Source organism: Nomascus leucogenys, chromosome 22a, assembly GCF_006542625.1.
Source record: "Nomascus leucogenys isolate Asia chromosome 22a, Asia_NLE_v1, whole genome shotgun sequence".
Classification (NCBI taxonomy): Eukaryota; Metazoa; Chordata; class Mammalia; order Primates; family Hylobatidae; genus Nomascus; species Nomascus leucogenys.
In genome coordinates this window covers 57085580-57112370 of record NC_044402.1, presented here as the reverse complement: position 1 = coordinate 57112370, position 26791 = coordinate 57085580, and the positions used below count along the sequence as shown (strand labels likewise).

The 26791-nt window shown below is 43.3% G+C and overlaps 2 protein-coding genes across 5 annotated transcripts in view; one reads left to right on the top strand and one right to left on the bottom strand.

The window, feature by feature from the left end:
* MAPK14 (mitogen-activated protein kinase 14) overlaps nt 1-12279 on the bottom strand; it is an 83701-nt gene extending 71422 nt beyond the window's left edge. For 2 of the 4 annotated variants that reach the window (XM_030804250.1, XM_030804251.1), the window contains exon 1: nt 11685-12279. In XM_030804250.1, coding sequence (XP_030660110.1) covers nt 11685-11800 — 116 coding nt within the window. In that variant the 5' untranslated portion in view covers nt 11801-12279. The other 2 variants (XM_030804253.1, XM_030804252.1) reach the window with 2 other exon arrangements.
* A 2815-nt stretch (nt 12280-15094) lies between these two features.
* SLC26A8 (solute carrier family 26 member 8) overlaps nt 15095-26791 on the top strand; it is an 84682-nt gene continuing 72985 nt past the window's right edge. The window contains exons 1-3 of the mRNA XM_030803457.1: nt 15095-15220; nt 15318-15450; nt 20521-20710. Coding sequence (XP_030659317.1) covers nt 15101-15220; nt 15318-15450; nt 20521-20710 — 443 coding nt within the window. The 5' untranslated portion in view covers nt 15095-15100. The remainder of the gene's footprint in view (nt 15221-15317; nt 15451-20520; nt 20711-26791) is intronic.

Sequence of the window (26791 nt, the reverse complement as noted above, 5' to 3'; positions counted from 1 at the left end):
CTCTGGACTGATACTTTTTTTTTTTTTTTTGAGACTGAGTCTTGCGCTATTGCCCAGACAGGAGTGCAGGGGCGTGATCTCGGCTCACTGCAACCTCCGCCTCCCGGGTTCAAGTGATTCTCGTGCCTCAGCCACCTGAATAGCTGGGATTACAGGCACCACCATGCCCAGCTAATTTTTGTAGAGATGGGGTTTCACCATGTTGGCCAGGCTGGTCTCAAACTCCTGACCTCAAGTGATCCGCCCACCTCGGCCTCCCAAAGTGCTGGGATTATAGGCGTGAGCCACCGCGCCCAGCCTGGACTGACATTTTCGAAAGCAGGGACCCTTCTTCTTTTTTAAATCTCTGTAAACAAAACATCTAGTATAGTGCACTGGAAATACTAAATTAATGAACTTATGAAAACAAAGAACAAAACTGCTATGCTTTTTTTCTTCACATGCTCACATGTTGTGTGGTGTCTACATTTTAAGCCATAAGCTTGAAAATGCAATCCATACTTTTGAGTAGAATGACAGTAAGACACACATACTCACACACACACACCTTCCTTCATATCACAGGCACAGTGACAATATCACCAAGGCCTAAGAGAAGTAAGTTTTGAGGAAAATAAGGAATTTGTAACCACACATTCAAATAACAGGAGCCAACATGTTCAGGGTCTAATGTTACTCAGACAGCAGGTCTAGACAAAATAAACATTTGTTCTATTACCTTTTTGTTATGTTGCCATGGGAATCTGTGTTTGCAGGAAAACTTATTTTCCGCAACCTGATGATAGAGCAGTAAAAGAGGGAGAGCTCTGATGAAAAGAGGAGAGGGGCTTACATCTGTAAAGGCAGGGAGGACAATAAATAATATGGGTTTTTATAGGGTTACATGTCTGTAGACAATCTTTCGATCTATACGATGTATTTAAGTTTAACAGAGAAGTCCTTGGGGCCTCAAAGCTAAGACATTAATGACAGATAACAACGGTCTAACCTCTACTAAAAGTATTATAATGGGGAAAAGGCAGAGGAATGTAAAGCAGAAAAAGGGTCAAATAAAATCAAATAAAACTTAAATGTTTAACTGTTGAAAGAAGGTAAAAATGACTTTTAAAACATGATCCAAAAGTAAGAAAAACCCTAAAAGCCAAAGAAGTTAAAAAACACTCAATCTGCCAGCAGACTAATCTTCCTTTTTCAGCTAAACTCAAGAGCTAATCTCTGCTCCTTCCTTTTGGCAACAAAAACCTGAAAAAGTAAAGTAAGCCCACGTTATTTAAAGAGCTGGACTGGAATACCCTAAATTTCTAGGGCCCAACAAAAATACTGGCTCTGGCACTCTGGGACTGCTGGAATGAGAGTTGTGAGCATGGGTCAGGGCTTGCACCAATTCATCTAACTCCACCATTCTATCCTATTCACAGTAGTGGTTTAGGGTAGAATGAGTAAGGAACTGAAATGAAAAACTTGGGACCCTAGAGCACAGTGATCTGTTAAAACAAGATTTAGGTCATGTCCTTCCTCTGGTCATAACACTCCAAGGCTTCCCCTGTCACTTAAAGGAAAAGTCACAGTCTGTATAAAGGCAAATAAGACCCTACATGATCCCTGCATATCTGCAACCCCCGCACACCCCACTTTTCTCCCTATATTTGGCCCCTGGTTCATTTAGCTCTAGCTGTACTGGTCTCTTAGCTATTTCCTGGAGCACAGGGCCCTTACCTCAGGGCTTCTGCACACTTGCTAATCCTCAGCCTAGAATGTTCTCATATCCTCACCCATGTCCAACCAGTGTCCTGTATCACCTGCTTCAGGTTTTTGCTCAACTGTTACTTTATCAATGATGCTTACCCTGTTCACCTTTCTTAAAAGTACAACAGCCATCCTAGCACTCACTCTCCTTCCCTTGTTGCATTTTCTCCACAGCATTTATCTGACACACTATAAATTTTGTTTATTATCTACTTCCACTGCCATCCCCATTAGAATATAGCTTCCTTTTTTTTTTTTTTTTCCTTTTTGGAGACAGGGTCTCACTCTGTCACCCAAGCTGGAGTACAGTGGCAGGATCACAGCTCACTACAGCCTCAGCTTCCCAGGCTCAAGCAATCCTTCCACCTCAGCCTCCCAAGTAGCTGGAACTACAGGAGTGTGCCACCAAGCTTGCCTAATTTTTTATTTTTATTTTTTAGTAGAGGAGCCTCCCCATTTTGCCCAGGATGCTGGTTTCTAACTACTGGGCTCAAGGAAACCTACCTTGGCCTCCCAAAGTGCAGGGATTACAGGTGTGAGCCACTCACTGCACCTGGCCAGAATATAGCTTCTTAAGGCAGAAATTTTTGTCTCTTTTGTTCATATTTCATCTCCAGCACTTACAGCAAACCATACTGGTAGGCACTCAAGGTATAATGAGTCCTGTCCTCGAGGAGATTACCATGAACCTATGTTCCTTCCCCTTTCTCTCTACAATCTTGTACCCTCTAACACTCTTTTGTAACTTTGTAACACAAAGTTCAGAAAATGGCACTAAAATATATCCATTTGCCCAAGGCCAAAACTTAGAAATCCTAGACTCCTCACTCTCCTATACTTCTTTCCCCCCCAACATTCAGCCTTGGAGCCAAGCATGCCCAAAACCCAGTATCCATTTGTCAAGTACAGAATTTACAAACCACCACTTCTTCTTCCCTATAATAAATTATTAAAAGACTTGAACACTGCACGGGAAAGCTGGTTAATTTTGTAAATCCTTAACACATACATACAGGTGTACCTCAAAGATATCATGAGTTCAGTTCTAGACAACCACAACACAGTGAATATCACAAAAAAATGAGTGACATGAATTTTTTGGTTTCCCAGTGCATATAAAAGTTATATTTACATGATACTGTAGTCTATTAAGTATGCACTAGCAGTATGTCAAAAAATATATATATATACATACCTTAATTTAAAAATATTTTATTAGCCAGGCATGGTGGCTCATACCTATTAATCTCAGCACTTTGGGAGGCTGAGGCAGGAGGATCGCTCGAGGTCAAGAGTTTGAGACCAGCCTAGCCAACATGGTGAAACCCCATCTCTATTAAAAATACAAAAATTGGCTGGGCATGGTGGTGCACACCTGTAATCCCAGCTACTCAGGAGGCTAAGGTGGGAGAATTGCTTGAACCTGGAAGTGGAGGGTGCAGTGAGCCGAGATCGTGCCACTGCACTCCAGGCTGGGCGACAGAGCGAGACTCCGTCTTGGGAAAAAAAAATAAATAAATAAAAATAAATAAATAAATACTTTTTTGCTAAAAAATGCTAAGGGTCACCTGAGCCTTCAGCAAGTCATTATCTTCTTGCTGGTGGAGGGTCTTTTCTCAGCATTGACAGCTGCTGACTACTCAGGGCAATAACTGCTGAAGGTTGGAATGACTACGGCAATTTCTAAAAATAAGACAACGGTGAAGCTTGCTGCATTGATTTACTCTTCCTTTCGTGACAGATTTCTCTGTAGCCTGCAATGGTGTTTGATAGCATTTTACCCACAGTAGAACTACTTTCAAAATGGGAGTCGATCCTCTCAAACCTTGCTGCTGCTTTATCAACTAAGTTTATGTAATATTCTAAACCCTTTGTTGTCATTTCAACAATGTTCATAAGCATCTTCCCCAACAGTAGATTCCACCTCAAGAAACTACTTTCTTTATTCATTCCTGAGAAGCAATTTCTCAACTATTAATTTTTTTTTTTTTTTGAGATGTACTCTTGCTCTATCGCCCAGGCTGGAGTGCAGTGGCACGATCTCGGTTGCCACTTGGTTGCAGTGACTCACTGCAACCTCCACTTCCCAGGTTCAAGCAATTCTCCTGCCTCAGCCTCCCAAGCAGCTGGGACTACAGGTGTACACCACAACACCAAAAAATACAAAAAACAAATTTTTGTATTTTTTGTAGAGGCAGAGTTTCGCCATGTTGGCCAGGCTGGTCTCAAACTCCTGACCTCAGATGATCTGCCTGCCTCAGCCTCCCAAAGTGCTGGAATTACAGGTGTTAGCCACCACACCCAGCCACCTTGCACTATAAGTTATGCTATGGAGACAGGTTCTTTCCTTAAACCTATGAACCACCCTCTGCTAGCTTCAAACTTATCTTTTGCAGCTTTCTCACCTGTCTCAAACTTCATACAATTAAAGAGAGTTAGGGCTTTGCTCTAGATTAGGCTTTGACTTAAGGGCATGTTGTGGTTGGTCTGATCTTTTATCCAGACCACTAAAACTTTCTCCATCTCAGCAACAAGGCTGTTTTGCTTTCTAATCATTCATTTGTTTACTGGAATATAACTTTTAATTTCCTTCAAAAACTTTTCATTTGCATTCACAAATTGGCTGTTTGGTACAAGAAGTCTAAGTTTCAGCTTATCTCAGTTTTCGACATGCCTTCCTCACTATGCTTAATCATTTCTAGCTTTTGATTTAAAGTAAGAGACATGCAAACATTCCTTTCACTTGAACACTTAGAAACCACTGTAGTGTTATTAATTGGCCTAATTTCAGTATTATTGTGTCTCAGGGAATAAGGACACCTTAGGAGATGGAGAGAGGGAATAGCCGGTTGGCAGAGTAGTCAGAACACACACAATGTTTATCAATTAAGTCTGCCTATGGGCATGGTTCCAGACACCTCAAAACAATTACAACAGTAACATCAAAGATCAGTGATCTCAGATCCCCATAATATTTAATAATAATGAGAAAGTTTGAAATATTGTGAGAATTGCCGGGCACAGTGGTTCACACCTGTAATCCCAGCAGAATTGCTGGGCACGGTGGCTCACACCTGTAATCCCAGCACTTTGGGAGGCCAAGGCAGGCAGATCACAAGGTCAGGAGTTCGAGACCAGCCTGACCAACATGGTGAAACCCCATCTCTACTAAAAATACAAAAATTAGCCAGGTGTGGTGGCACATGCCTGTAGTCCCAGCTACTCGGGAGGCTGAGGCAGGAGAATCGCTTGAAACCAGAAGGCGGAGATTGCAGTGAGCCGAGATCGCACCACGGCACTCCAGCCTGGGCGACAGAGCAAAACTCCATCTCAAAAAAAAAAAAAAAAAAAAAAGAAATATTGTGAGAATTACCAAAATGTGACATGGAGACATGAAGTGAGCACATGCTGTTGGAAAAATGGTGCCAATAGACTCGCTTACCACAGGGTTGTCACTAACCTTCAATTTGCAAAAAAAAAAAAAAAAAAAAGCAATTATCTGTGAAGCATAATAAAACAAGTTGTGCCTGTACTTAATTTATGGAAGCACTGTGAAAGACAAACTACTCCGAATACTGAAAGTTTCTTTTACAAACAACATTTCCAAGTTTAAAGAAGTTTTTGGTTATTTTCCTAATGAAACAGCTGCATGACTTCCATAGCAGCCATGAGAAGACATCCCTAAGTTCCAAGTCAGGGAAGCCCACTTTATAATGAGGCTTTTCTGAGCACTGCAGTAATTATACCTCTCAGATAAGAACAAATCAGTTTTACCCCAATTTTTACTGCAAAAAGCAATAATCTAATGTATTTTCAAAGGGCTGGAGAGGCAGTTATTTCTATTTATATCCTATACTTATGTAACACAAACATGTACAGACAGTCCCAACTTTACATAAATGTACACTAAAGAATTTCAATCCAACAGGATTCATAAATTCAGGAATTAACTATTTGCACTGCCTAATAATTCCTTCAGAAAAAATTTTAATCTGGGCAATGAGTGCATTTTTGATTTATCAGTTCTGAGGAAGAGATATGACTTTAATGGGTTAAGTCATTACCCCTCACATAAACTGGGCAATGACACTGGTGGAACTGCTTTCCTACACTCAAGCTCTATTCCGAGTGACTCAGCAACCCCTTTTTCACAAGAGGAGGTGAACTGCGTAAGAGAAGGTGCCACCACGCAACCTCGGCAGCCCACATCTATCAGAAAGGAGACTACTAAAAGTAGCACTGACAAGTACGCCATTCCTTTAATGAATGAGTCTAGCTCCCCATCTATAAAACGGAGTTAATAAGTATCAGCCTCCATGGAGCTAGTGAGAACTGATTGATAATGCTTTGAATGAAAACACTTTATAAACTGCAAAAATCCCTAAAAATGTCAGTTAATTCCAAAGTGAGGGTGAGCTACCCCAGTGAATTCTTCCATCTTTGAATTCTAGGCCCCAGGGGCTCAGCAATGTCTGCACTCTTGCCCATGAAAAGCAAAGTCAACGCAGATCATCTCTGAGACTGGGCTAAAAAGAAATCAAAAGCAGAGTACTCCTCAGTATCAAGAAATCAAACTGGCAGAATTGAAAACCTGGAGATCCAGGATAAGCTTATTTTAAAGAAGAACCAGTGGAGGCCGGGTGTGGTGGCTCACTCCTGTAATCCCAGCACTTTGGGAGGCCGACGTGGGCGGATCACGAGGTCAGGAGTTCGAGACCAGCCTGACCAACATGGTAAAACCCCGTCTCTACTAAAAATACAAAAATCAGCCAGGCATGGTGGCGTGCACTTGTAATCTCAGCTATTCAGGAGGGTGAGGCAGGAGAATGGCTTGAACTCGGGAGGCAGAGGCTGCCGTGAGCTGAGATTGCGCCACTGCACCCTAGCCTGGGCAACACAGCAAGACTCCATCTCAAAAAAAAAAAAAAAAAAAAAAAGGTGGAAAAATGGGATTTGATAATAAAATGACTTTATAGCCAGCTTCGAATGAACTCTTTCTTAAAACAATCTTTATACATCAATAATACAAATGTTTGCCATTAATTATGTTTAAAGACTTCTTATTGACTGGCACTGGTAACATACAGGCAACTACCTTACTTTTGGTTACAAAGAAAAGAATGGAAAGCTCAGCATGGACCTACTATCACTACTAGAAAAGTAAAGGACACACCCTTCTCACTGGTCAGGAGTCAAGAAAGTCACCCTTGTATATTTAATAATGATGCACTTTTATTTCTTTGTGCCCTGGCTCATTCTAAAAAAAAAAAAAAAATAGATTTAAAATGGTGAATGGCCATTAATAGTTAAAAAAAGTTAGCTTCACTTATTTCTATTATACTAGAATAATCTTGTTCCACAAAGCACTTAGGAAGTTGTATTTGATTTCTTAGCAAGTTTTGCTATCCTTTTACCAAAGGTTTTGTTATATACTTTTTATGCTGATGATAAGGCGCACAGCACAATGCTAGAACATAGCAAGCAATCCACAAAATGTAGTTATTAAACCCACTAGGCTATAAGCTCCAGGAGAGAATGGATTGTCTTGTTTCTGTCTTGTTTAGCACTCTATTTCCAGAACCTAGCTATCTGGCCCATAGTAGGTATTCAATAAACACTGTTGAATAAACAGTTGAATACGATCTAAGAGTAATTCTCAACTGTCACCTCCAATTTTATGGTTACCAGTGCCCCACCTCCTCTAATCAACAGCAAGGGCCTGGAAGAACCGTACCCCAGAGGAAAGACACTTAAGTTCCTGTTTGTATTTCCTTAAACTCACCACAAAGGTTCTCCCCTTCTGTCCCAAAACCCCAAAATCAATGCTTTGCAACAATGTATTCTTGAACAATTTTGCTTCATTTCCCCTCACAGACAATGCATAAAGTTCCTTAAAACTGCAAGACCTAGTCTAGTTCCCTTTATGCTTTAAAGGAGAGGCATATTTGTAAAACTCTATTTTGATTCATAGTTGGTTATCACACAGGCTTCTACTTTTTTACTATACTTAGTATAAATTAAAATAATATAGGCTTAAAATACTTTGTAAATGTTACAAAGTATATCACACTTTAGAGCAATAAAATTAGGAAACTGACAAATATTTCAATGAATGAATTTTATTCATTGAAATATTCTATTCATTTATTTTCATTCTTGAAAATAAAATTCAGGGGCTGGGTGTGGTGGCTCATCCCTATAATCCCAGCACTTTGGGAGGCCAAGGTGGGGGAACTGCTTGAGGCCAGGAGTTTGAGACCAGCCTGGGCAACACAGTAAGACCCTATCTCTACAAAATAAATAAATAAATATTAATAAAATAAAATTAGGAGATTTTTTTGGAAGTAGACTTCAGGTCCAGTTCAAGAAGTCACACAAAAAATTTCATGTTGTTACTTTATAGTTATAACTCCTATCTGACCTAAAACAGTAGTATCACCAACCTGATTGCCTAATCTTTCTTATCAGACTTGAGTCCAAATTCCCTAAATTATTTGGATTCAAATGGACTGTTATTCCCTAAAATCAAATCTGCTCTCAAAAAAATGAAGATGGATGGCCAGAGATGGTGGCTCACCCCTGTAATCTCAGCACTTTGGGAGGCCAAGGCAAGTGGATCACCTGAGGTCAGAAGCTAGAGACCAGCCTGGCCAACATGGTGAAAACCTGCCTGTATTAAAAATACAAAAATCAGCCGGGCTTGGTGTTGCGCACTTGTAATCCCAGCTACTTGGGAGCCTAAGGCAGGAGAATCGCTTGAACCCATGAGGTGGAGGTTACAGTGAGTAGAGATGGTGCCATTGCACTCCAACCTGGACAACACAGTGAGACTCTGTCTCAAAATAAAAAAGAAGAAGAGTATCATAGGCTCCAAAGTGGATTCTAAAAGAAGTTCCAAAAAATGTTTTCTGCCACACCTAAAAAGGTACTCATTGAAAGAACAACTTCAGGCCGGGCACGGTGGCTCAGGCCTGTAATCCCAGCACTTTGGGAGGCCAAGGAGGGCAGATCACTTGAGGTCAGGAGTCTGAGACCAGCCTGGCCAACATGGAGAACCCCATCTCTACTAAAAATACAAAAATTAGCTGGGTATGCTGGGGGGCACCTGTAGTCCCAGCTACTTGGGAGGCTGAGGCAAGAGAACCACTTGAACCCAGGAGGTGGAAGTTGCAGTAAGCCGAGATGGCACCACTGCACTCAAGCCTGGGCGACAGAGACTTCGTCTCAAAGAAAAGAACAACTTCAAATAACTACGCTGAATCTCTAAATAAAATAACACTTAATTGTAAATCTAAATTCTGGTATTTTCATTCCAACATTAGTTATAGTTGTTAATTGTCAATTGCCATACAATGTCAGTTTCAGTTGTATTTTCCTTCACCAATATGCTGTAGGTTACATCTTAAATCCCTTTAGTAGAAAGACTACTAAACAAAGAAGCAAATAAAAAAAACTCTGCCTCCCTGGAAAGACACAAGACACCTAACAGTGCCTGTCTTTGAGAGAGTAGAGTGGCTGGAGAACAAAAAGGAAAGGAGACTTTTCACTGAATACCTTTTTTTTTTTTTTTGAGACGGAGTCTCGCACTTTTGCCCAGGCTGGAGCGCAGTGGAGCGATCTCGGCTCATTGCAACCTCCACCTCCCAGGTTCACACCATTCTCCTGCCTCAGCCTCCCGAGTAGCTGGGACTACAGGTGCCCACCACCATGCCCAGCTAATTTTTTGTATTTTTAGTAGAGACGGGGTTTCACCGTGTTAGCCAGGATGGTCTCAATCTCCTGACCCCGTGATCCACCCGCCTCGGCCTCCCAAAGAGCTGGGATTACAGGAGTGAGCCACCGCGCCTGGCCCACTGAGTACCTTTTTAAAACTTTCAAATTTTATACAATGTATTACCTATTTTTAAAAACCTGTTCAATAAAAGTACTTTTAAGTGTCAGATACTGCTGGCTTCTACAGCACAGAAAAGTATACCACTAAAGAACTGTGGAGTTAATTTTAATGGTACTTCACTGTAATCTGAATCTCCTGTTCCAGTGCAGAGCTAGTCACCAACAGTAGAACCCTTGCAAGCAATTCAATTGGAGTTCACCCAAACCCTCTATAGTTGAGTTATTCTGCTGTATTACTCCATTAAAATTTAAATAGCATTGAAAACGAAAACGTGATACTACAGAAATGTATGTGTCAATTCAAGAATGAAAAAATGGAAGTATATTAATGAGCTATAAAATATTAAAAGAGCAATGATCCAAATACATCTTTGAAAATTAGCAAATCAACTAGATATATATAATATGTATATACTGAATGTATATACCTATATAATATGTATATACTGAATGTAAAATGCTGCAAACCAACTACACACACACACTCTCTGAATGTAAAATGCTGCAAATTCCTTTAAAATGTAAACTGCCATGCTGTAAAAATGGGAGACAGATGTCAAGCACGGTGCTATCTGCAACATAACTTAAACAGCTTGAACTAGAAAATGCAATATGATCTGTTGCTGGACACAATTGCACAATCTCAATTACCCAGAAGATTCTACCAAACAGGAAATTCATGATGTGACTTTGGGAAACACAGAAATCATATTTAAAGATTAACATATCCAAAGGCCTGGAATTTGTTCCAAAACAAAAAACGATTTTACAGGCCCCTTTTCAAATGACGCATACAATACGAATTACTAAAACACAGAAAAAGCTAACAGTTAAATCTGATACTTAGTTTCAGATCCGTAGCTTTCAAATTATAGAAAATCTAAAATACAGGGTATAAAACCTTGGAAGTTAGAGAGCAGTTAGTGAAATATTTCAGGTCTGGAAATCATATGGTATCGACTTAATTTAAAACACACTCACGGTGTAAATTAAAGCTAAAAAGTATCTCTTCCCTTCCTTTTCTATGTGGTTCCATATCCTTACGAAAACTATCGTGTAACTCAGGCCATAAATGCAGATAACTAGATAACTCCCTGCAAACTCTCTAATGGACTTTTAAAACACAGTATTCGCAGGAATTATCTCAAAAAATATTTACAATACCTCCCAGCACTGTTAATAACTTTTTGATCTTGAGGGCGCCTTACAGATCTGAATCTTTCTTGCTCCAAATGAGAAAATTGTTTTGTCGAACAATACTTAAATGAGCAGTGGTATGTGACTAATCAGTGAGCCTGCCAGTTTCTCAAGCTGCAGTGTTCTTGCAGGCACTACCACCGCCGCCCCTCCACGGAAAGGAAATACGCTTTTAACCGAATCGGAAACACACCACTCAAGCTGGCACAGTGCTCACCGAGATAAAGTCGGTATTTTAAGCTCTATGGATCGCTGTTAATTCAAGTGCGAATTCAAAAAGAACGCTTTTCAAAATGGGATTTCGACAGTTTTGCAAAAAAAAAAAAAAAAAAAGGCCCGGAGAGAGCTCCCTTCCTGGTCAGTTTTGTTCAGATGACCGCAGTCTTCGGGTTGGGCTCTGCCCTTCTGCTTCTCCCGGCAGCTCCCCGAGCTTGTCTGCTCAGAGGACAGGGTCCGGCGCCCCAGCGTGGGCGCATCACCGGAGAGGGTCCTTCTGCTCCAGGTCGGCAGGGAGACCCCCAAGGAAGCAGCCCTTCCCCCGGTGCCTGTCGCCGAGCAGCAACCCTCCGAGAGGGGAAGGCGAAGGGTGCTAGCTGAACCGAGCTCCAGCACCACCACCTACCTCTCGCAGCGGACCTGAGTGCTGCACACGATGGACCGCATACCTGCGTGAGTGCAGGGCGAGGGGCGCAGGAGGTGCAGAACGGGCAGAGCTCGAAGGGGCAGCAATGCCCTCCCCGGAGGAAAATTCCTGCCACTTGACGCAACGCTGAGCAGTGGGGCAGGCCTGGCCCTCGGGCGCGAGGGGCCACCCTGCCCACAGCGGCCCCAGGCCCAGCGACACTCACCACACAGAGCCATAGGCGCCGGAGCCCACTGGAGACAGGTTCTGGTAACGCTCGGGCACCTCCCAGATTGTCTTGTTCAGCTCCTGCCGGTAGAACGTGGGCCTCTCCTGAGACATTTTCCAGCGGCAGCCGCTGGGCAAGAAGGTGGCCCTATGGGGCCCCCGCCTGCACCCGCACCCTCTCCCCGGCCCTTGCTGCCCGCCCAGCCGGGCGGGGACCTTGCGCTGGTCGCCCGCGCAGGTGCGGCTGCCGCGACCCCGCAGACTCCCGCGCGCGCGGCTGCTGTCAGCCGCAGCGGCTGGATGCGCCCCTGGGACTGGGGCAAGCCCCGCTAAGGGCAGGGACGCGCTCCGGCGCTCAAGGCTGCGCCCGCCGCGATCTCCCTGCACCTTCGCCCCTACAAGGCCGACTCAGGGCTGCGTCGCAGTACTCCTGCTCCAGCTGCTGTGCCCGCTGAGGCTCCAGTGGTCGCGGTTCCAAGAGCCAGCAAACGGGAGCCTCCCGCAGTACTCTCGCGAGAACAGCTCCCGGTACTCTCCGAGAGCCGAGATTTTACCCAATATGGAACTTCTCCGCGGGCGGGGCTTCGTGAGAGCAGAGGATGGGAGGAGCAGTTCTCGCGAGAAGAGAGCAACAACTGGAGACCAAAGGCAGGAACTCCCAGGGACTGTCTCCTTAAGGGCGCGAAGGCGGACCAGGGAAGGAAGAGATAAGCTGGCAGCACACGCTGCGCGCGCCCCACCGTGGCCGGCGGGGCAAATACCTGGCTCTGTGGTGGAAAACGACAGTGACAAATAGCGTGTCGGGGAAAGAGTCAAAAGATCTTTAACTGTGAGTAGTTTCCAGCAGCGGAGCACCTGCTCACCTGAACCCCCAAATTCCAAAAAACACTTGCATAAAAAAGAGACAGGTGGCCGGGCGCGGTGGCTCATGCCTGTAATCCCAGCACTTTAAGAGGCCGAGGCGGGCGGATCACCTGAGGTCGGGAGTTCGAGACCAGCCTGACCAACATGGAGAAACCCCGTCTCTACTAAAAATGCAAAATTAGCCGGGCATGGTGGCGCGCAACTGGAGTCTCAGCTACTTGGGAGGCTGAGGCAGGAGAATCGCTTGAACCCGGGAGGCGGAGGTTGTGGTGAGCCGAGATCGCGCCATTGCGCTCCAGCCTGGGCAACAAGAGCAAAATTCCGTCTCAAAAAAAAAAGAAAAAGAAAGAAAGAGGTTCCGGCCAGAAGGCTGTTGCATTCCCATCTGCTCAAGGACATATGGGTTACTCTACATATGGGTTACTCTTCGAGATGCTGACGAAATATGTCCCAAAGGCAAATGTTAACCCTGCATCAAAGCGGAGGGTTTCCAGGGGCTGGGCGCGGTGGCTCACGCCTGTTTTCCCAGCACTTTGGGAGGCCGAGGGGGGTGGATCACGAGGTCAAGCGATAGAGACCATCCTGGCCAACATGGTGAAACCCCGTCTCTACTAAAAAAAATACAAAAATTAGCTGGGCGTGGTGGCACGAGCCTGTAGTCCCAGCTTCTCGGGAGGCTGAGGCAGGAGAATTGCATGAATCCCGGAGGCGGAGGTTGCAGTGAGCTAAAATCGCGCCACTGCACTCCAGCCTGGCGTCAGAGGGAGACTCCGTCTCAAAAAAAAAAAAAAACTGAGGCTTTCCATTAAAACTCTCCTAGTTAAACTTACATGCAGAAAAATCACCCTGGGAGTTTAAGATGCAAGTTCCCCGGACTCACAGGGAGTCTAACTGGATAGGTCAGAGGAGGGCATCAAGAGCATGTATTTTTATAATACATCTTAAGTGATTCTGATTCAGGAAAGTCTCTGATATCTCCCTTTGAGAAGCATTTAAAAAACCATTACATTGAAGATTTGAAACTGACTCCTATCCTGAAGAGCCATCAGTGAAGAGGATTTTAAGCATTTAACTCAGGCCTCTTCAAGTAAGGAGAATGGGGCAGGAGTCTCATCGAATTTAGGCAAGTCAATTGACCTTTCCTGAACCTTAGTTCAGAGAGAATTCCTGCCCTGCATTCCCGACTAACAGAGTCATTTGTAAAAACCAAACAAGATAAATGTGAATGGGCAAGGCATTCTAACCCCATGCCTACATCCATTATCAACCTACACCTATGCTAAAGCTTGCTACAATGAGCAGAAGAATCAGATCCTGTCTCATTCTCTTAGTTTCTTGTATTAGAAATAACTAGGTCCAAGCCAGGACATTTCTCAACATTTCCCGTGATTATTCTATTTTGTGTCACACACACCTTAGAGGGCTCAGACTTTGCATATCTTGTCCCAACATCTAGCACAATGTCTAGAACATAAAACATGTCCCATAAGTATTTGTTGAAAAAATTATGAACAGTGACCATGATTTCAATTTAAGAAGTGGTACAGGATCCTCAGTCCTCCTCAAGGAAAGCAATATAAAACCAAAAATCAGATAGTCATGGGTGATTCATGGAAAGCTGTTTTGGATCCAATGTAGCTTAGCTGCAATTCTCTTATCTACAAAAACATGATGCTTGAGAATATTCCAAACTAGGGAGGCTAGGAAGTTTTCTAAGAAGTAATGGAGGGTGAAGGGGAAGTAAGAGCAAAAACATGATTGTGAAGAAATGAGGGATGGTGTTGGGGGGATCAAGGGAATGAGGGAATGGTTACAAGGGGTTAGGAGGAAGCTTTGAAGTAGGAATCCTCAGAAATGCACATTTTTATCCTACAAATTGGGATGATGAGGTGAGAGTGAAAGGGTAAAGATAAAGTAAGCAGTATATTCATACACTCATTCAACCAATGTGTATTAAATGCCTACTAGGTGCCAAGCACTTGTAGTTTAAAAGTGATTAAAAACTACAGTTGCTGCCTGCGTGGAGCTTACAATCAACGGGAGGGCAATCATTCAACAAAAATTCATTGAACACTTCCTATGTCCACCACACTGCTGTAGGCACTGACAATAAAACAGTTAATGAAAGGGATAAAAATCCCTGCCCTCATAGGGGTAAGATGATTTACAAAAAGGAATACATAAAGTGCATAATAAGGTAGACATTAACACAGTCATCAAACAAACAAGTGTAAAACTGTAACTGGGCCAAGCAGGAATACAAGGTGGAGTGAGAGACAGTGCTAGGGACAGGGATAGGGTGGGAGGAGGGTAAAGGGAGTGAGTGCAGACGGCATGTCTGCATCCAGAGCCGGCGATCTGGGCAGGAGGGTGTCATCCAGTGCGGAGAGCCAGGCTTTTGGGGCAGACAGCCTATGGTTGGAGACCTGGGTGACCCTCCTAGCCTCCATTTCTTTTTACCTCTTCTGACTTGAGGAAAGCTTAAGTCTTCCGGAGACGTTAGTGAATTACCGTTTGTGCAGTACACATGTGACACATGTGCACTGCTGTATGTTCAGGGCACGAGGCCTGGCACCAAATAGGCCCTCGATCAAGAATAGTAAAACCTCGGAGAGAGTAGGAGCGTTGGTATCCAGGTTTACCAAATACCAAGGGGCTCCCACGACTCAGGTATGAGGAGGGCGACCCAGGTACCCCTTTCCCGGCTCCCTAGCCCAGCTGCTCATGCTCCTCTTCTTCGTCCCCTCCCCCACTCTCATCTCCTCAGCCCGCCCGGAACGCCCGCGGGCTAGGCCACAACGGCTCGGGAACCGCCGATATCCGCTCCGCAGCGCCGCCAGCCAGGCGGGAGCCGTGTGGGATCCCAGCGCCCGCACTCCCGCCCCCCGCCAAGGAGCCAGGTGAGCCGCTTCTGGGAGACGCCCGGGCGCCAGGGGCTGCAGGTCGCGGGGCGGGGGCTGCGTCCGTCACCGGCAGGTACCCAGGTATGCCGCAGAGCCAGGCACGCCGTGGGCACTCAGTATCTGTGGAATGAATGAATGACGGTCGTCCCTGGGAGCTTATCTCTGAGGTATTGTCTCTACTTTCAAAGGCCGTGTGGATGGCAATGACAAGAGACGACAGTGTGTGCGTTTTGCAAGCTGCATCCTTTCAAATTCTCCTGTCTATATTGTCAAAAGCCCCAGAACTGATGTGCTACCTGCACCCCACCGCGTACCCCATCCATTTCCTCCTGAGGCCTGACTGCCCGGCCGTTCCTCCTCCTTTCAGACCTCACTGCTTTTGTTCATTTTATTCCCTGTGACTGAATCCCCACCCCCACCTCCTTGCTCGTTTCTTTTCATGTCAAATGCCATTTATGTGTCAGGGGCCCCTGTGAAGCCTTCTCCAGCACCCCCACCCCAATAATGAGCATCTCTCCAACACACCATGTTACTGTATCCACATTGCATGGAAGGTGGTTGTTCCTATGTTTATGTGTCCAATGGTCATCCGCCTAAGGACTGTCATCTTACTAGTCATCCCTAGCCACTAGCCAGAGTGACTAAAGGATCTAAAGGCCAGGCTCTTTGCTTATACCTTTTCTGTATTCCCAATACATTCTCCATAAAAACCTAGGTAGTAACAGGCTTAGGGTTGTTTCTGTTGGAATTACAAATGCTTATTTTGAAATTTCGGAAGTGAATTTCGCCTTTCCATGATTATAGAAAACATAAAAAAGTTAACAATATCAGGGGGAAGATATTCCTGCAACTAAACTAGCTTTCAAGATTTCATATTATTGGGGTCAATAGCCAAAAAATTGGATTGTATTTAAACTTTTTATTCTTGACTTTTTTTTTTTTGAGACAGAGTCTTGCTTTGTCTCCCAGGCTGGAATGCAGTGGTTCGATCTCGGCTAACTGCAACCTCTGCCTCCTAGGTTCAAGCGATTCTACTGCCTCACCCTCCTGAGTAGCCAGGACTACACACACACCATCACGCCCAGCTAATTTTTATATTTTTAGTAGAGACGGGGTTTCACCATGTTGGCCAGGCTGGTCTTGAACTCCTGACCTCAGTTGATCCAACCTCCTCGGCCTTCCAAAGTGCTGGGATTACAGGCATGAGCCAGTGAGCCATGCCTGGCCTATTCTTTACTTTTAAAACACTGTGAACACAGATAATGTAAATAATTAGATGATGGATGGATGGATGGATGGATGGATGGATGGATGGATGGATGGATGGATAAGGGTACTATGGAGGGTGAAAGAGCTAGGCCAAAAGTGCTTGTATTTTAACAGGGCCCCCAAACTTAGCACTGAAAGGCTCATGAAAGATAATACACTATATTTATAGTGGTACTCACACTTTAATTTTTATCAGAATCACCTGGACAGCTTCTTTGCTTTTTTTTTTTCTACCTAGCAAGACCTACTGAATCAGAATCTCTGGGGGCCCAGCAGTCTGGACAGCTTCTTAAAACAGACTGATGGCCCCCAGAGTTTCTGATTCAGTAGGTCTTGCTAAGTGGGGCCTACTCAACAGTAGGAGTTTCTGGTCATTGCATCTTCTTGGGAAGGGTCCTGCTAGTACATGAAAATGAGCCACTAGGGTTTCTATGAAATCAAGAAAGATATAATGGAGCTGGAGAAATTCCAAAGAAAATTACTTAAAAAAAATAATAAGGAAACCATGTGTTTACCCTTGCTGCTGTTAGCCAGACATTTGATGGAGTTCCTTAAAGACAACTTTCCACCTGCTCCTCCTAACCATCCTCACTGTGGTCGTAGGAGTTTATGATTTGATAACCTTTCCTAGGCTATTATATTAATGGTCTCCAATTGGCTGTTTTGCCTCAGTCTCTCCTATCTCCACTGTCCAACAACATTTTGTGATGATGGAAATGTTTTATATCTGCACTGTCCAGTAAGGTAACCACTAGCCATACTTGGCTGTTGAGCACTTGAAATCTAGCTAGTATAATTGAGGATCTGAATTTTTTATTTTAAGTTTAAATAGCCACATGTAGCCAGTGGCTACCATACTGGACAACTCAGCTCTAGAACATAACACTGGCACATTTCATCTTCCCAAAATGCATCTCTGTACATATTACTACTTCTGCTGAAAGACTTTAAATAGGCCAGGCGCGGTGGCTCATGCCTATAATCCCAGCAATTTGGGAGGCCGAGGCGGGAGGATCACCTGAGGTAAGGAGTTCAAGACCAGCCTGGCCAACATGGCGAAACCCCGTCTCTACCAAAAATACAAGCCGGGTGCGGTGGCTCACGCTTGTAATCCCAGCACTTTGGGAGGCTGAGGCAGGCGGATCACGAGGTCAGGAGATTGAGACCACAGTGAAACCCCGTCTATACTAAAAATACAAAAAAATTAACCGGGCGTGGTGGCAGGCGCCTGTAGTCTCAGCTACTCGGAGAGGCTGAGGCAGGAGAATGGCGTGAACCCGGGAGGCAGAGCTTGCAGTGAGCCAAGATCACGCCACTGCTCTCCAGCCTGGGCGACAGAGCGAGACTCCGTCTCAAAAAAAATAAAATAAAATAAAAATACAAAAATTAGGCGGGTGTGGTGGCACATGCCTGTAATCCCAGCTACTCAGGAGGCTGAGGCAGGAGAATCGCTTGAACCTGGGAGGTGGAGGTTGCAGTGAGCTAAGATCGCACAACTGCACTCCAGCCTGGGTGACAGAGCTGGACTCCATCTCCAAAAAAATAAAAAATAAAAAATAGGTCGGGCACGGTGGCTCACACGTGTAATCCCAGCACTTTGGGAGGCTGAGGCGGGTGGATCACGAGGTCAGGAGATCAAGACCATCCTGGCTAACACGGTGAAACCCTGTGAGCCGAGATCGCACCACTGCACTCCAGCCTGGGCGACAGAGCGAGACTGTCTCATAAAAAAAATAAATAAATAAAATAAAATAAAATAGTAAACATATGTAAAGTAATTGACAACATTTAAAAGCCAGAAGATTCCACATAAAAATCTGGCATTATGGCTTCTCCTGGAAAAGATCAGATGTAAGCCATTCCGGGCCCCACATTGACCGATGGCAAAAATGGCTAGAGCTAAGCAGCTTCTGCTGCCTTTGCCAGCCCCACTGTTCCCACCACTCCTTGACGATCGTATTTTGCCTATTTTACACCAATCCTCCTTTAATGTCACTTTCAGAACAAAATGCTGGGTTCTAGACTCTCGATGTGACCCAGGATATCAGTTTTGTCATTAGCAGACTAATTAGGCTTGTTTAGGTTGCTGGGAACAAAGAGACTACTCATGGAAGTACATTGGACGATTATACGGGGAAAGTAAGGAAGATTGGGTCTGTATTCCTATGGGTGGGGAAAGAAAGGCAGGTGGGAATTCCTTACATTTTAATATACAGTTCTACCTTTTTTTCTTTTTGTAAGAGACATGAGGCACTAATTATCTTAAGTGATATATTGTAAAATACCTCTCCCATCCTCTTCTGTATTCCCCAGTCACCTCACTGGTTTAGTGAATTTGTGATCTTTAGTTCATGATTGTTATACAACATACTACTTCTACCCAATGCTTTGAGGGTAAAAATACAATATATAATTATGGCCCGATTACTTACGTTTTCTAAAACCTTAGTTTTACACCTCTGAAATGGAAGAAATAGTAGTACTGGTATTGTTGTGGAAATTTAATGACCTAACTTGTGAAAAAATCTAGTGCAACTCATGGCATAGGATAAATGCCCAATAAATGTTGGCGATGATGATAATGATGATGATTGTTCTGAAGGAAAACAAAGTTGCTGACACATTAAACTTATTTGCAGCATCACCCATCATCTATATAATTGTGTAATCTATATAATTTGAGGGTTTACTGATATATTTTATAGGTATGTAGTTTATACCTATGCTTCTTTACATTTATGTGGAAGAATTTTAGAGTTTATGCTTTTTTTATTGTTCAAAAACATAGATTATTAAGAATGGTTATACTTTCTCCCAGAGATGGATCCCTATCCATCCTCATTTACTCTATCTTTTCAATCTTTTAAGAAAGCAGGATAATATAGATTTTTTTCTCTTTTAGAGACAGGGTCTTGCTCTGACACCCAGGCTGGAGTACAGTGGTGCGATCCCGGCTCACCGCAACCTCCACCTGCTGGGCTCAGGTGATCCTCCCACCTCAGCCTCCTGAGCAGCTAGGACTACATGCTGTGCCATCATGCCCAGCTAATTTTGTTTCTATTTTTAGTAGAGACAGGGTTTCACCATGTTGCCCAGTCTAGTCTTGAACTTCTATAGCTTTTTCTGCTACACCATGAGGCCACTAACTGTATACTTGGCAGTCATTCAAGAAATATTTGTTAAGGGCCTGCTAAGTTGCTAAGTGAAAGCCATTATTTTGGGTCCTGGGGCTGCCACTGTGAATAGTCACAGTCCTGCTTCCTGGTCTTACATTTTATGGGGGAAACAGACAAATAATGAATCAGGTGCTGGCAAGTGCTGTGAAGAAAAGTAAAAGGTAAAGGGATAATGATGTCTGCTATTTTAGAGAAGTTACAAGACTTGTATTGAGCACTTAACCCTTCATCTGGACTTCTTCATATATGCTGGATAGTGAGCATTTTCAGTGAAAATTGTTGATTAATACTGTCTACCTCTTGATCATTTTCCTACAACATATCAACACAATTGAATATAAAGAAAACTAGGCCTCCCAGCAGGACACCTGGGTTCTAGTCCTGGCTCTGATAAGTATCAAACAGCAAAGACTGTTTAAACTTCTGGGTTTTGTTGTCTCCATTTGAAAAATGAAAAGAATACACATAAAATTGTACAACATTGAGAAAGAGTTTTTTACAACTGAAAGATGCTATGCAAGTGTAAAACATTATTATATAGGAATTTTATTTCCTTAAAAATATGCTGAGGATTTGGATTACTGAAAATGCTTTTTTATTTGCTCTCTTTCCACTCATCCAGGAATGGCACAACTAGAGAGGAATGCCATCTCTGGCTTCAGCTCTAAGTCCAGGCGAAACTCATTCGCATATGATGTTAAGCGTGAAGTATACAATGAGGAGACCTTTCAACAGGAACACAAAAGGAAGTCTTCCTCTTCTGGAAACATGAACATCAACATCACCACCTTCAGACACCACGTCCAGTGCTGGTGCGTGTGTCCAGTCTTTCAGCTGCTGCCGAGCTGGGCAGGACTGAAACCTAACCTGACTCCTTTGGTGTCCACTTCTCTTTCTTGTCTGAGTTCCTGTAATCAGAATCATGCAGTTTAATGTGCAATTTTTCTTCAGTCATTTTTGTGGTTTGTCCTGTAGTACCTTTTTGATTGTAAACTTCTTGGGCATAAAGATCTTGGGTGTCCGTATGGTACCTAAAGAGGATATTTCATAATTCCATTGTTCAATCAACCACGACTACCAGACTCCCGACCAAAAATTAGATAGCCAGCAAGACGCAATGGCTCACGCCCGTAATCCCAGCACTTCAGGAGGCCAAGGCGGGCAGATCACTTGAGTCCAGGAATTTGAAACCAACCTGGGCAACATGGTGAAACCCCGTCTCTACTAAAAATACAAAAATTAGCTGGGCGTGGTGGCACGTGCCTGTAATTCCAGCTGCTCAAGAGGCTGAGGCATGAGAATTGCCTGAACCTGGGAGGCAGAGGTTGCAGTGGGCCAAGATTGTGCTACTACACTCCAGCCTGGGCAACAGAGCAAGACTCCGTCTCAAAAAAAATAAATAAATAAGATAGCCATGGTGGACTGATTAATGGTAGGGGAATGAGATTCTTCTAGTCTCATATCCAACAGTGCCCACATGGTGGTACTCCTGGTCACCAAGGTATAATCTACCAGCACCACCTCTGATACCCACTGTGACTAGCTAGGTCCTACAGTTCAGGGGCTCTTACCCTGTTTTTCTGCTTTGAACCTTCTAGCAGTCCGATAAAGTTAATCAACATCTTTCAGAATAATTTTTTAAATGTTTTTTATTGTGGTGAAATATGTATAACATAAAATTGGCTATTTTGACCATTTTTAAATATACAATTCAGTGGCATGACTGACATTCACAATGTTGTGCAACCATCACCGCTATCTATTTCCAAAACTTTTTCATCACCTCAAACAGAAATTCTGTTAAGCAATAATTCCCCATTTCCCCCTCCCCTCAGCCCAAGTAACCTCTCTTCTGCTTTCTGTCTCTATGAATTTGCCTATTCTAGCTATTTCATTTAAGTAGAATCATACAATATGTTTGTCTTTTTGTGTCTGACTTCTTTCACTTAGCATAATGTTTTCAAGGTTCATCCATATTGTAGCATGTATTAGAACTTCATTTCATTTTATGGCTGACTAATATTCCATTGTATTTATATACCACATTTTTGTTTATCCATTCGTTAACAGACATTTGAGTTGTTTCTACCACCATTAGGCTACTGTAAATAATGCTGCCATGAACATTGGCACAGGAGATCTGTTTGAAGTCCTATAACTAGGACTAGAATTGTTGAATCACATCACAAATCTGTGGTAAATTTAACTTTTTAAGGAACTGCCAAACTGTTTTCCACAGTAGCTGCACCACTTTACATTTTCACTGGCAATGTACAATTTTTCCATGTCCTCTCCAACATTTGTTATTTTCCATTTTTTTAAATTATAGCCAACCTATTAGGTATGAAATGATATCTCATCGTGGTTTTTTGTTTTTGCTTTTGTTTTGCATTTTCCTGATGACTAAAGATGATGAGTATCTTTTGGTGTGTTTATTGGTTAATTGTATATCTTCTTTGGAGAAATGTCTATTCATTTCCTTTGTCCTTTGTAAAATTAGGTTGTCTTTTTGTTGATGAGTTATAGTTCTTCATATATTCTGGATATTAAACTTCTATCAGATATATGTTTGTAAATCTTATACAATTTTGTAAATATTTTCTCCCATTCTGCAGGTTGTCTTTTACTCTGTTGATAGTGTCCTTTGATGTAGAAAAGTTTTTTGGTTTTTTGTTTTGTTTTGTTGAGACAGAGTTTCACTCTTGCTGCCTAGGCTGGAGTGCAATGGCACAATCTCTGCTCACTGCAACCCCTGCCTCCCAGGTTCCCCTACCTCAGCCTCCTGAGTAGTGGGGACTACAGGCATGTGCCACCACGTCCAGCTAATTTTTGTATTTTTAATAGAGATGGGTTTCACCATGTTGGCCAGGCTGGTTTTGAACTCCTGACCTCAGGTGATCCGCCTGCCTTGGCCTCCCAAAGTGCTGGGATTACAGACGTGAGCCACCGCACCTGGCTGTTGTAGAAAAGTTTTTAATTTTGATGAAATCCAGTTTATCTGTATTTTCTTTTGTTGCCTGGACTTTTGGTGCCATATTTAAGAAACTATTGTCAAATTCAAGATCATACAAGATCATGCATCTTTTCTTTTCTCTTTTCTTTTTTCCTTCCTTCCTTCCTTCCTTCCTTCCTTCCTTCCTTCCTTCCTTCCTTCCTTCCTTCCTTCTTTCCTTCTTTCTTTTCAAGGCAAAGTCTCACTCTGTCGCCCAGGCTGCCACGCAGTGGCGCAATCTCCGCTCACTGCAACCTCCACCTCCCAAGTTCAAGCGATTCTCCTGCCTCATCTCCCGAGTATCTGGGATTACAGGTGCGCGCCACCACGCCTGGCTAATTTTTGCATTTTTAGTAGAGACGGGGTTTCATCAAATTGGTCAGGCTGTTCTCAAATTCCTGACCTCAAGTGATCCACTTGCCTTGGCCTCCCAAAGTGCTGGGATTACAGGCGTGAGCCACCACTCTGGGCCAAGATCATGCATATTTTCATCTATGTTTCCTTCTATGAATTTTATAGTTTTAGCTTTTAAATTTAGGTCTTTGATCCTTTTTGAATTAATGTTTGTATATAGTGTAAGGTAAAAGTCCAGCTTTATTCTTTTACATGTACATATTCTGTTTTCCCAGGACAATTTGTTGAAGAGATTGTCTTCACCTAGTAAATGGTCTTGGCTGCATAATTTTTTAATGCATAAAATAAGCAGGATTATAAGGAAAACCAGTTACATTGAAATAGTTATCTAAATATCAAAAATACCAAAATTGTGTTATTTAATAATATGGGTCTAATAACTACCATAATTTCAAAGTAGTGATGAATGTAACTAATATTTCAAGATCTCTTTAGCAATTGTAATGTAATATAGAAATGTTTGTGATTTCTACTGGTGACAAAGTCAAGTTCTGCTGATACTACTGTGGTTTGTTGCCAACATTCATAATTGAAGGAAATGCTAAAGAAGTTAGTGAAATAAAGATGTAAGTTTTCCTATATAATTTCACATATGTCCCCGAATACTATCTACAGACCCCTTGGGGGTCCACAAACCTCAGGTTAAGAATCCTGGCTGGGTGCAGTGGCTCACACTGTAATCCCAGCACTTTGGGAGGCTGAGGTGGGCGGATCACTGAGGTCAGGAGTTTGAGACCATCCTGGCCAACATGGTGAAACCCCTTCTCTACTAAAAATACAAAAATTAACTGGGCTTGGTGGTGCACAGCTGTAGTCCCAGCTACCCGAGAGGCTGAGGCAGGAGAATCGCTTGAACCCGGGAGGCAGAGGTTGCAGTGAGCGGAGATCACACCACTGCACTCCAGCCTGGTGACAGAGTGAGACTCTGTCTCAAAAAGAAAAAAAAAAAGAATCCTTTGTGACCTACATCATTATAGTAATCGTAATTCTTCAAGTTGTCCTCACTCACACTCTGAATTTATTAGTCCTTCTTGTCCCCTGGTTTATCACCCACAATTGGCACATGTTGGTATGTTGGCATGTTGGTGACAAGTGTGGAAAGTCCCTCCACAGCCCTGCTCCAGACTGCCCTCTCCTTGAGACATTCTCCTTTGTCCACATTCTGCCTTTTGCAAGTTGTGCTCTTGGATATCCCCCACTAGTCCTCTCACTTCCTCTGCTCCATGATGGATCGGGGGACATGTGCCAAAGAGGGTATTTGGGGGCAACATTGGCTTTGTCTCTATAAAATGATAGTCTTTTTCCCCAACTTTACCCTCATTATAAATAAGTATTCCCAGTGAAATTTCAACCTAACTCCTTTCTACCTTCCTTACTTAGCCTTGCCATCCAGACACTTAAATCTGACCCATTCTGCCTCCCATCAGCTTTCTAGCAACTGTTACTCCCTACTTCTAAAACATACGGTTCTCTCCACTTCTGAATTTTAACCAGAAAATTAGTACAGCACAGTGCTTAAGAGCACAATTCTGGCTGGGCGCAGTGGCTCATGCCTGTAATCCCAGCACTTTGGGAGGCCGAGGCAGGCAGATCACGAGGTCAGCAGTTTAAGACCAGCCTGGCCAACATGGTGAAACCCCGTCTCTACTAAAAATACAAAAATTAGCTGGGCATGGTGGCACGTGCCTGTCATTCCAGCTACTCGGGAGGCTGAGGCAGGAGAATTGCTTGAACTAGGACCGGAATGCAGAGGTTGCAGTGAGCTGAGATTGCGCCACTGCACTCCAGCCTGAGCTCCAGAGTGAGACTCCGTCTCAAAAAAAAAAAAAAAAAAAAAGCACAATTCTGAAGCCAGGCTGCCTGATTTTGAATACTAGTCCTGCTGCTTTTCAGCTATGGGACCTTAGGTAAGCTATTCAATTCTGCTGTGCCTCGGTTTCCTTATCTGTAAGATCAACATGATATTAGCACCTGCCTCATAAAGCGATTGTGAGGATTTAAAAAGTATTTGTAAAGCAACTAGGAAATAGCACTAGATAAGTGAGTTTTTCTTTTTCTTTTCTTTTTTCTTTTTTTTGAGCCAGAGTCTCGCTCTGTTATCCATGCTGGAGTGCAGTGGTGCTATCTCAGCTCACTGCAACCTCCGCCTCCCAGGTTCAAGCGATTCTTCTGCCTCAGCCTCCCAAGTAGCTAGGACTACAGACCCTGTTTTTTTTTTATATTTTTAGTAGAGTCAGGGTTTCACCATATTGGCCAGGCTGGTCTCAAACTCCTGACCTTGTGATCTGCCCGCCTTGGCCTCCCAAAGTGCTGGGATTACAGGCGTGAGCCACTGCGCCTGGCCATAAGTGAGTTTTTTAATGTAAATAAAATAATCTTTTAACCCTATCTCTTCCTTTCTGCAGAAAACCTCCTAATATCTTTCCTCATTTTCTTCCTCTTTAGCAACTGCAAATCCCCCCTCTTATCAAAATCTCCCCTGTGCTTTCATTTTGATTCTTCCATTTCTCACTTTTAAGATGTCTTAACTGAAATCCAGATTCATGTCTAAATGCTAATACTGTTCCGCCGTCAGCTTCAACTTCCATTCCTCTAATTCCCTCCTTAGTTCCTGCCACTCTTACAGCCTCATCACTCTGTGTCCATTGTATTTTTCACCATGGGGAAGAGCTTTGATGACTTTGCCTTGGGTGGCTGGCTGGTCTTTCCTTAGGTGACACACAGAGAGGAAGGGGGACTGAACCAGGTGAAGGAACAAACTGTTCTAGTGCCGTGCTCTACTCTCCTCCACAGAGGCTCATAATTAGAAACAGCACATTTTGTACACCTGCCACACACCCAGGGACTCTCCTAAGAACAGCAATGTGATGTTCCTTCCAAACCAATGGTCTTACTCATGGCTGCCAAGCAGCATTTCACAGCTGCCAATAGGAAATTTGGAGGCAGGAGAGTGGCTAGAACACTGAGCTAGAAATCAAGGACCTTGTTTCTAGCCCCATCTCTACTCACACTTATTCCTGTGACCATGGTAAAGTCATATTTGTTTGGCATTAATTACCTTAGCAATAGTAATGCCATAGTTGTGAGAGTAAAACATAAGTAAAATTACTTCTTGTCTGAGCATGCACTTCAGCCCTGACTATGTTAAAGTTATATTTGTTGCTGTAGTCAAATCCCAATTATCTAGCTCAGTTTACACACGAAAAATCTTCATACTTTTTGCTTTCAACCCCTGCTAAAATCTAAATAATGAAAAACAATTTAAAACCAAATTGGTTTTCCTGGTTGATTAATGATGATTCTGTTGTTTTAGATGATCTAAAAGTTAAAGCAGGTTTTCTCAATCTCAGCATCATTGACATTTTGGACCAGAAAATTCTTTCTTGTGGAGAATTGGCCTGTGCATTCTGTGATGTTTAGCCTCTACCCACTTGCCAATTGCAAGAATCAAAAATGTCTCTGGGCCAGGCACAGTGGCTTATGCCTG